Genomic DNA, 11,141 nt, shown 5'->3' on the forward strand with positions numbered 1-11,141 from the left:
CATCGCACAGTAAGTGGCTATCAGGAATCAGTGGCCGAGTGGATAACGCGATGGCGTTTGAAGCGAGGGTACTGGGTTCGAGTCCCAGAGTGAACATCAACTCTGAGATGCAGGTACATCCAGCTGACGAGTCCCAAATAGGACGAAACGCGCGTCCTGGATTCCACTGCTAGCCACTATCCATCTTTGAATATCACTTTTTCTTACATATGACCTGTTTCAACATAAGGATAGCTGCTTTACTGATAATCAAATAGAATTAATTTGATAAAATGAATATAACAGAAACCTTAGAATAGGGCTTTTCTGTTAATGGTAATCGACAAAATGTTACCTATGAATATAATTTTCATTCATATTATTTCGTATCATCGTTATCCGAGTTTCAGATAAGAATTGTTAATTCTATCAATTGGATAAATCGTTATGTCAGTTTTTTTTAATTCCCTAGTTACTTTCCTTTCCTCCTGTCAGAGAAAATCTTCAGTATTCAATACTTGTTGAAAATTCTCGACAAGTTTCGTCACAAAAGTACTCATTGATTACCATTCTTTCTCATTATAGGCTGTTTTCGCGATTTCACTATTAATCATATAAAACCGCCTTATCAAATCAATCTGGCTCCAAAACACTCTGAAAGTTTACGTGGTTTCTCTTCAAATCCATCTGTATTAATTGTAAGGACGCACAAATTAGAATACGGTTGTCAACCCATTTTGACAATATCTGGATCTTGTGCATCTGGACCGTGTTTACATGGTGGGACTTGTGTAACTGGTTCAAAACAATCATCTAGCAGCTCATCTTATGTATGCGATTGCCCTTCATTATTTCATGGGAGACATTGTGAACGAACTAATGATGCTTGTCTACTTGCACCATGTTACAATGGTGGGAGGTAAATTTTCACGTTAATCTGTTCACATTTTACTGTAATTTTCTACATTATAACGTACTACTATTTGCACATCCAAAACGTCATATGATAAGAATTCTAAGTAGTGCTACAAATCATTGATAACTTGTTGAAAGCTTCATTTGGGTAAAGAAATAAGTGTTATTTAATGTGTGTTTGTGATTGGATCGATAATGCACCTCTGTCAATTGACTCATTAGTTTTCATGTTACAAACGTAAGACTGAAAATGAAGTATTTTTAAAATATATAGTAATGTAATCGTCCACATGGATTTCTTAAATATAGAAGATTGTTTCTTTAATGACCAATAATGTTTGCTTTAAAAGTCAGCAGTAAACAACTGATCCACAGAAGGTAACTAGAAAATTGAAAAAAAACATGACTTTTATATCATTCAGCAAAGCATGAAACGATGCCTCTGACCTTATGATAATCTTTAACAATTAGATTGTATACTCTATCAAGAGTACAGTAGAGTAGCTTAGTAGCTATGGACGTTTTTTGACTGTGAGTTAATCAGTCGGTCAGCATAATGTTTAGAGAACTCTGTCTAAGAAGTGTTAAAGTTAACTATTTACTGAAGGTTATGAATTTTGAAAGTAATAACTTATTATATTGTATCATCCTTATTGACAAATATTCCAGTTATCGTAGACACTTAACTCCATATGTAATAAACAGGTATCTTTTATCATCCTTCTAGTTTTCGCTAAAATTCATGGTCCAATCAGTTCACCTACGTTGTTCTAATCCATTTTACTAATTAAGACTCGAGTTGCTTAGATGCATACACGATATATTATTATAATTTCTCGTGTAAATTTTGTATTCTGTTGTATATATGTATAAACTTAATGACTTATAGTTCATTTTATTTTTTCGGATTCAATTCTTAATTAACACTAAGTTTTAAAATATTTACGGAACATCTATTTTTCTTATTTTATACAGTTGTCAAGCTCTCATAACATCAAGTATATCCAAAACACCGGCACATTCTGGTTTAGCTGCTTATCGTTGTATTTGTCCAGCTGGTTTATCTGGTTTACATTGTGAAATTGTACACCCGGAAATTATATCACAAACTTCATTGTTAAGTAAACCATTAGAGAAAAGTGGCTCAACAATTCAATCTGGTATTACTTGCCATACAGCACAATTAATTCTACAACAGGATGTATTGAATAAAATACAATCGGGAACCAGTTCTAATTTTCGTTATGCCTTTTCGATACCTTCATCAAATATAAACCAAGATTCAAAAGAATTGGTTTGTTTACATAGTGGTTCGTGTTTGGATTCTTCTAGTGGTCCACAGTGTATTTGTCCTTCAGGTTGGCAAGGGGCACGTTGTGAATATGATGTTGATGAATGTCAAGTGGTGAAAAGTATCTATTCAAGTGATTTGCATCAATCAGCACCTTATATCAAATGGTTAGAAAACCGCGCCAGTTCTAAAGGAGGTTTATGTAGTCCGTACAGTTCTGGACGAGGTGTATGCTTTAACACTCCTGGTTCATATAAATGCAATTGTTCAATTGGTTTTTCTGGTCAACATTGTCAATCAAAGGTAAGCTGTAAAATTTTTTAACATTTCAACTTGGAAGTAAGATGAACTAACTTAAAGTTCATATAAATTTCAGTAGTTCGATATCTTCTATAAAGCTATGATTCATGGATTTTTGCTCTTAATTGGTTTATGACCAACCAATATATAAAATATTACATTATAGTGATCAAGATACTAAAAATTTAAGGTAACAAAATGAAGGAATGTTCCGTGAAAAGATTATGCTTTTTAGAATCAGACTAGTTCTGTACTGTAATGTATATCTCATGTAATTTCCATCTACTAGAAATATTTTGGTAGGGTTTCGTTTTTTGACTTGGGTGGTTTAGTTGTGAAACTTTCACTGTTCTTCTAAACAATATCGTCAGCACAAATTTTAGGTATAGGAGTATTTTGAAGTTCTTCGTATGACTTTTGTTTTGTGAGAACTCATCATTATAACATATTATCATCTTATGGCAAAACATTAATTATATATGAATATGGATTAACATAGTTCGTTTCATCGTCTTAGTTTTATATCAATTACTTCAAGAATTCTTAGTTAATATCGATAGGCTCTATTTTAGCCCAAACGTAACGCTGTTGTCAATTATAAGTTAATGTAATCGTTTTAGTTTAAAATTTCTGTTTATATGTGAGAGAGAAAGCTTCAGATACTGACCAGTTATCTAAGTCGAAATGGGTATAGCAGGATTCGAACCTATAACCCAATGGTTGAAAGTTGGATGCCACTGTTTCACTAAGTTTCTAAAAGAAATCATTAAATATAGACAAAACGTTTGTATTACGCAACTATGTTAACATGAATACTATCGAGACATATATCAGTGATATCATCAGTTCCTAAAGTCACTGATTTCTGAACTGATCCATGTCGATAGGTCACAACTACCTAGTTGTAGTTCGCTCGATTATCATAACCAGTGATCACTGACTTCGGATGACATAGCTCAAGATCGACCAAAATGGTGCGAATGCATTCACTATGTGTCTTTTATTAGATCTTCGGTTCCGAAATTAACTCACACTTTTTTATTCTTTCTATACTGAATCGTATTTTATTATAACTGATGCTATTACCATTTTTACTACTCTGAAATTTATCTCGTTGTATTATTATGGTGTACATATGTATCAGGTTCTACCTTACTTACAATTGACTAACATGAATATTATATGGCTAGCTCAGACAGATAGTTACTTTTTCAAAATGTTTGATTTTAAAAATGTAAAAGTTCATTCAGTGGAAATATCTGTGTTGCAAGTTGCAAAGTACTAATTTACATGTACTCACTCAGCTTTGAGGCGAACTGGTTTTTGTGATGACTAGTGATTCTACCCGTCTGCCCGTCAGTGTTTTTATTTTAGTGGTTTTAAAGCCTAGTGCTCTAGCCACTAAGCCACAACTACACAATTGTTAATCAGTTTGGTATTATAATTGATTTAATTAAATCTGTACGAAACAATAGATAACTTTTTTTTGCCGAAACTAAAGCATACTTTTTTTCTTGTAGTCTGTTGCCTAGATTAATTAAAAGAAATAATAGAATCACTTTTCCACTGTTGAATCTATGTACTTCTTCTGATGAGTATTGTTTTTCTCTCTTTTTTATTTTTAAGAATTTAATTCCGTTGATTCCTGATACCACCATTCTTGGACTTAGTCAATTTCATATTTATATCACCGTTGGCCTTTTAGCATTTCTTTTTCTGGCTGCATTGACTACAATAGTATTGTTGGCGTGTCGTGCTCGCGGTATGATTGGTGGAACATTGGATGGAAGTCGACGATCTGTTAAATCAGTCAGTTCATATTGGCCTAATGGGGGGAATCAACAAACGAAACCTACATCTCGTTTATCAGACTCTCGATTGAATCATTTAAATCATTCTGCTGGTGGAAGTTTATCTGGTATACCATTTGTTGCTGCTAGTCCAGCACATTTAAATCATGCTAGTCATATTGGTACACATCCTAGGTATCATATGATATCTACAAGTCATCGTCGCCCCTCTCTAGCCTCGTCGACGTTCGGTTATCCGGTTGCGATGGATGAAAGTGCAACCGCTCTACTGAACAGCAACTCGGGACAAATGCCGTTTTCTTCAGAATCTGTTAAACTTGGTGGAAATTGTAATGCAGGTGCCACGTTGGCAGACTATGCGGATCGTGACGATTCTGTTTCTGCCTGTAATTCGGGATTAGTGCTGTATCCAACTGGCGTTAAAGATCAAATGCCAGTGATGATGATGCTTTCTCCCCTTCCTGGTGCACATGGATCAGTTGGTCCTGGTAACCGAGCTAGTGTAATTGCACGCTACTCACCTGCTTCTTCAGTTGTCTTCTACGGGCCAGGTGTTCCCTCTGGTTCCGCAACTCCTACAAATCAGATCCATTCTCCTCAACCAGGTTTTTGTGTCGATTCGTCAGGTTCCGGCTATATTCCTCAACATCAGTGCTTCACAGGTTCTCAGGTAGCCGTATATCCATCAGGACATCCTGCATTTTTGCCTCATCCTCAGTCTCACCAACAGCTTATTCAAATGGTCAACATGCGTCCGAATTCTGTAGTAGGTTCTGATCGTTTATCTCTTGGTTCAGGTAGTGACCGATTTTCTGCTCATAGTAGCCAGGTTCTATTGCAACCTAACGGTACTGGTCCTGTGCCTTACCCGAATTGTCCTCAGTCTCAAGCTTTAACACCCCAGTTATACTACCATCAACCATCAACACCTCAAAACCAAACGTGGACACCCCATTTATCAAATACAGGGCACAATCAACCTGGTTTGTTGATCATAAACCAAAATCATGATGATTCTAACTTGGAAGATGCGTGTATGACACTAAAACCGCAGAATACTGATACTGTCAAAGCTGTTGATGTAAACAAATTCCAATCGTCTATGAAAAGGCAGTCAACTTGTGATAACCAAACACCTGAACTAACCAGCAATAATAACCGGAAGGAACTCAACCAACGGCCAGTTCCTGCCAGCATCCAGCATACTACGAGTGCATTTGTTTTACAAGGGCGACAGTATTCTGGGAGACAACAAAATAATCATGGTAAGTATCGTTAATTTTCTTCTCACAATTTTTACACACTTAAATGTACTGGTTTAATTTTATCCTAATCGAGGTTTTTTCCTTTCCTCTATTTCTAATTAAAGCTTTCAATTTATTGCATGCTCATTATCCATGTTGTCCTCAATCATATCCTATTTCCGATGCATGTTTTAATCAAAATTCAAATCATATTTTCGGAATAGCTGATCGAACACCATACACAGGATATTTGTTTAACAATTTTCACCCTTTTGGTATACACCAAGCAATTCCTGTCATTCAGAATACACCTATTTTACCATTCATGTTTTCGCGTCAGTCAATCAATTTAGATACCATGTCTGCCTATCCACCGATTCCCGAAAATGCATCAACTACCAAAATGGATATACTAAATTCGGAATCATTATTTCACCTTCCAGATTCATGCCCTGTTCTAAACGATGATGATAATACCTTATTAATCCGTGACTCACTTGGTGGCTATCATCAGTCATCATTTTCGGCGATACCGAATTCCAAAAGACAGACACTTATGAGCACCCCATCACGTGGATTCCATCACCGACCGATACCAGATAGAGGAATTATTGGTGTCGCTTCTCGTCGTACACGCCAACCTCGAGGAATTACGAAATTCGGCACAATCGAACTGCCTCCACCAACATCTAGGCCACAATCAGCTTATCTGCTTGGCCTACATGTAACCTCGAAGTCAGGAGATGGTTATACAGCAAATCACAAATCAGGTTTGTTTCAACAGCATCAGTGTGCCCTCCAAGCATTTCATCGTTATTTTGTGTGTGTGTGTATTTGCTTAGATGTACAATATATCGCTTTCAGCTATAGTGCTTGCTTTCTGTTGCTACAACTCGTTTTTCAAATCTATCGATTACTTAAATTGTTTTTTTTTATGAAGAAGCCCATTCTAGTTCTGGAGTACGAAATACTATTGTTGTGGAGACAAATGGTTGTATTAACGGTTCACGGGTAGTGGGTGATCCTAGTCCTTCTACACATTTATCAAATAATTTTGCAAAGGTTGAATCCAATAATACTATATCAACTTCTGAACATGTTAATAATTCACAAAACAATAAAACTAACAAAGACAATGGTGGTGCTCAAGATCAGATTCCAAACAAATTGGATTGGTTTGGTAATGGATCAGGCTATCATCCACTTCTCCCAAGCAATATCTGCAATTCTTTAGAATTAAATGGAAACTGCAAAGAATCTCAGATAAGAACTGTAAGATTTTATCTTAGTGTGGTCGATACATTATTATCATTACTATTACTATTATTATTATTATGACAATATATTTTTGTATAGATATTTTATTGTTTCCCTTAGGTGTTGATGAGTTGCTATATCTTCATTTCTGTCACTCTTTTGAATAGAAATATTTTGATAATTTTATTTAATACATGTTTGCTCTGTTTATAGAAAAACTACAGACCAGCAAAGTTCCTTACCAGTGCTTTTTATTGTTTGATTCAAAACATGATTTCTTTAAGCTAGTGAATAAATCCTAATTGATTAGCATTCTTTTAACTTCAATTCTTTCACTTTGTAGAACTTTCTAAATAAATTGTTGTTTGAAACTGCTTTCTATCATTCCAAACTTGTTTTCTTTTGTAGGTCGAACATTCTGTCATCATGATTCTAAAATTTTTGTATCACCCCATCTCATATCAGGTTAAATACTAATAACTTTCTTAATTACTAGACTTAATCTGATCTGATCTATGAGACTATCCATTTATTTTTTTAATGTGTTTAGTAAATCTATAGACGTCTTCATACTCATAAAGTATCCCTTTATGTACCATAATTAGTTCAGACTAGTATAAGACAGTCCTACTTTTTTTGTACACACGTTGATTTTATCTGCCACATTACCATCTATACTAATACACACCTAGTTACTGACTGTTTCGAACAGTTCACTACAGAAAGTGAATTCTTGCACAGACTGCAGACAGTCTCGAGAAATTGATTTGCCTTCCTATAGTATAGAAGATATGCCATACTTGTTGATGCCTATTGATAAAGTGGCATTCGGATAGTCTGTATGTCATTATACAATCGGAAAATTTCATCAAGTCCTGAATGTCTTTCTCATTTAACAGATCTACACTATTTCCAGGATATCATAGATTACTTACTTACGCCTGTTACCCCCAATGGAGCATAGGCTGCTGACCAGCATTCTCCAACCCACTCTATCCTAGGTCTTCCTTTCTAGTTATATCCAGTTGTTGTTCATTCTTCTCATATCTGTTTCCATTTCTCGGAGTAATGTGTTCTTTGGTCTTCCTCTCCTCCTTTGGCCTTGAGAATTCCAGGTGAGGGATTGCGTTGTAACGCAGTTGAGTGCTTTCCTCAATGTGTGTCCTATCCGCTTCCAGCTCTTCTTCCTGATTTCTTCCTCCACTCGAATCTGGTTTATTGTCTCCCACAGTAGGTTGTTGTTGATAGTGTCTGGTCAACGGATCCGATATATTTTGCGTAGACAACTGATAATAGACACTTGTATCTTTTGGATGATGACTTTCGTAGTTCTCCAAGTTTCCGCCCCATACAGTGGAAATGTCTTGACATTTGTATTAAAAAATCTTATCTTGGTGTTGGTTGGGAAACTTAAAAGGTAGTGGTAAAATCGAAAATTCCTATCTAACATTATCACTGATTAGAAAGAGTTTAAATGTGTGGTTATATAAGCACATTCAACACAAGTTATTTTCGTATGGAGCGCTGAAGATATTAGAAAATATATTGGACACACCCTTTCTCACTAGGAAATCGGCCTATAATTTGTGCTATCTAAAATATCAGTGATTGAGTTTCTATGAATGATCGACTGTGGATCGATTTCAGACTATTTATAAATTGCTGACAATGAATATCATGAGCTTTTACTGACATTCCACCTCTCACCCTCACAACTAGTATAATCTTAGAGTAGTTTGTCAACTATATGTCTGATATCTCCATCACCTACCAGATATTCTAATGCATGATTAGCTAGGAAAAAAGAGTAATCGCGATGCTTTTTGAAGATAAATAAGACCGATTAGACAGTAGTTTTTTTAATCTACATCTTAAAAATCAATTGTATTGTTCACTTTTTATTTTCTGCCCTAAATTCTTTTGCATTACATACAGTGTATGTACGTAAGTAGACACTATTTGACGACTAGTATTATTTAATGTATATCATTATGATTAGTTTAGTATCTACTTTTTAAAATGTTAACGTACCGTTGTTGAAATGATCTGAAAGTTGTGCTATATTTTTTTCTTGTTTTGTTTTTCGCTAATTATCGATTAGTTTCAATGTTTTTCTCTTGAAATTTCTCATTTATTACTAATGCTATGATAATAATTATCATTATTATTTGTAATTTATCAAACTAGTTTGTTTGTTATTGTTTTACATGGGTAGTGCTTATTCCCGAGAAAAAAGATTTATCGTTATTCCTTTCTTTCCATTATTTTCTCTCTTTTTTTAAAGAATGAAACATCAGATACAACAGTAACACCGGAAATCTCCAAAAAATCACTGGCAAATGGTCAAACAATAATAATACCAACGACAACAAAACAACAATTATCTTCCTCGGATGTTGTAAATAATTTAATTCAAGATACAAAACATATGGCACACATAGATGATGTGTAACAATTGATCTCTTCTCTATTTATTGTTCCTTTTAAGTCATTTCTCTCTGTTTTTATGATATAAATATGTATTTTAAAAAAATTCAACAAATAGGTTACTGTATCCTGGTGTTTATTAAAATATCTGTCAATAAAATGAATAAATACTTATTTTCTGCTGATGTTCTTGTGAATATACTTTTATCGTCTTTTATTCATAAATTCATCATATGCCTGTACAAAATGTACGAAATAAGATTAATAAAATGAATCGGTGATAAAGATTTTGTGCTACCGGTGCTACTTTTTATTTATCAGGTGTGCACAAGTTAATGTGTCTGTGTCTGCTTTTTATAGAAGTGAACTTATTCATTTCTCGTTGCTTCTCTCTTTCTTCCTCTCTCTCTCTCTCTCTCTCTCCATCTATCTTTTCAATGTAATCTACCTCGCCAATATATAAACTGATTTCCATGTTTTCCTTCGTTTATATGTTTTCCTCTTGTCGTTCTTCTACCCACTATTATTCTTATTGTTGTTGTAATTTCTAAGTGTGATTATTTTAGTCGTTATCATCAACAATAAATAAATATTGCACAACATTTGTTTATAAATATTAACCACAATAATTTCATTCTTTTTTTCCAATGATCTCAAAATAAAAAGAATTTCTTTCTCTTTATATCAATATACCGAAGATTATCACTATTTAGTCAGTTTATTGTATTATAAGTTTTAGTGTGAACATGAGTTTCTTTTTAAACTGGCTTATTACCTTTAATAAATGAATCAATGTGATTTCTGATTGTCTCTCATTATGCATTTTCGTTTATTTCTCTTACCAAACTGGTCTTAGTTATTGAATGTATTCATTATTAATGATAATTACGAAATGTACAACCGGTTCATTGTAAATCTTAAAGTTTTTTTTTAAAAATTCATCCTCTATATCTGTTTGTTTGATTGATTGTTCAAAACAAAAAGAAAAAGTTGTTTTTTGTGTGACATTTTTGAGTTTGCTATTAACAGGTTCTAACTGTATTCATCTTCATTTTATTAAAAATTGCCTATTTAGTAATTTACTTTTGAATTCATATCAGTGCATAGATTCTGTATTTTGTTCTTATCCTCGTCTCTTACTCCCCTCCTCCTGTTTCACTCACTCACATATACTCTTCTTCTATGTACATCTTCAAGGGCATATGCCTGTGTTTCATCTATCTACTTAATTTTACCTATCAATCTTCACTTTTCTCAATTTTTTTTGTCTATTACTCTTTAGTTTATTTGCTTGTTCATTAGTTTTCTCCTTTTGAATGGGACATCGTGATACCAATACTAAATCCGTGTTTTGTATGTGAATGTAGACATTATAATTCTGAAAGTTTTAAATACTACTTTTATCAATTTTATGTGTTATTTATATATATTTATATTGTCAATCAGAATAATAGGTTCTATTATAACTATTATTATTATTAATGTATAATTATTGTTTTCTTTCTATTTAATTCAATATGCTATGCATCATAGTGGGTTTTCATTTAAATGTACAGTAATTTTAAGGATATTTATGAATATTGACCATAGATAGGTAGACTATATTCTGATTATTTAAAACTAGATTGATTACTGCATTAATCTACTTATCGACATTATCAAGTTATGTTGATTGTTTGCTAATTTAGTTGGGTTTTCATTACGAATCATTTTTTTTCATTCATCAGTATAAGAAAAGATTTAGGCTATAAGTTTATTTGTTTACTTTGATTATATTTTGATCAAAGTGTTGATGAAAATGTTGAATTCGTGATGCGAAATAAATCAGTATGGTACAATGTTTGGTTGATGTAAAATTCGTATCGGAAAGTAGTACTGTAGGATATCAGCTTGTTATTTTTATAGTAAATCCTTACG

The 11,141-nt window shown here is 33.5% G+C and overlaps 1 protein-coding gene across 1 annotated transcript in view; it reads left to right on the forward strand.

Moving 5' to 3' along the window:
• The window catches only part of Smp_135610 (putative cadherin), a gene marked incomplete at its 5' end in the record, with an annotated part of 145,620 nt that extends 135,954 nt beyond the window's left edge, over window positions 1-9,666 (forward strand). Inside the window, 8 exons of the mRNA XM_018796826.1 lie at window positions 565-898; window positions 1,870-2,135; window positions 2,175-2,291; window positions 2,382-2,488; window positions 4,112-5,561; window positions 5,666-6,310; window positions 6,481-6,812; window positions 9,082-9,666. Of these exons, the coding sequence (XP_018651928.1) occupies window positions 565-898; window positions 1,870-2,135; window positions 2,175-2,291; window positions 2,382-2,488; window positions 4,112-5,561; window positions 5,666-6,310; window positions 6,481-6,812; window positions 9,082-9,249 (3,419 nt within the window). The 3' untranslated portion in view covers window positions 9,250-9,666. The remainder of the gene's footprint in view (window positions 1-564; window positions 899-1,869; window positions 2,136-2,174; window positions 2,292-2,381; window positions 2,489-4,111; window positions 5,562-5,665; window positions 6,311-6,480; window positions 6,813-9,081) is intronic.
• Between the last annotated feature and the right edge of the window lie 1,475 nt (window positions 9,667-11,141).

The sequence above is a fragment of the Schistosoma mansoni genome, chromosome 4, assembly GCF_000237925.1.
Source record: "Schistosoma mansoni strain Puerto Rico chromosome 4, complete genome".
Lineage (NCBI taxonomy): Eukaryota > Metazoa > Platyhelminthes > Trematoda > Strigeidida > Schistosomatidae > Schistosoma > Schistosoma mansoni.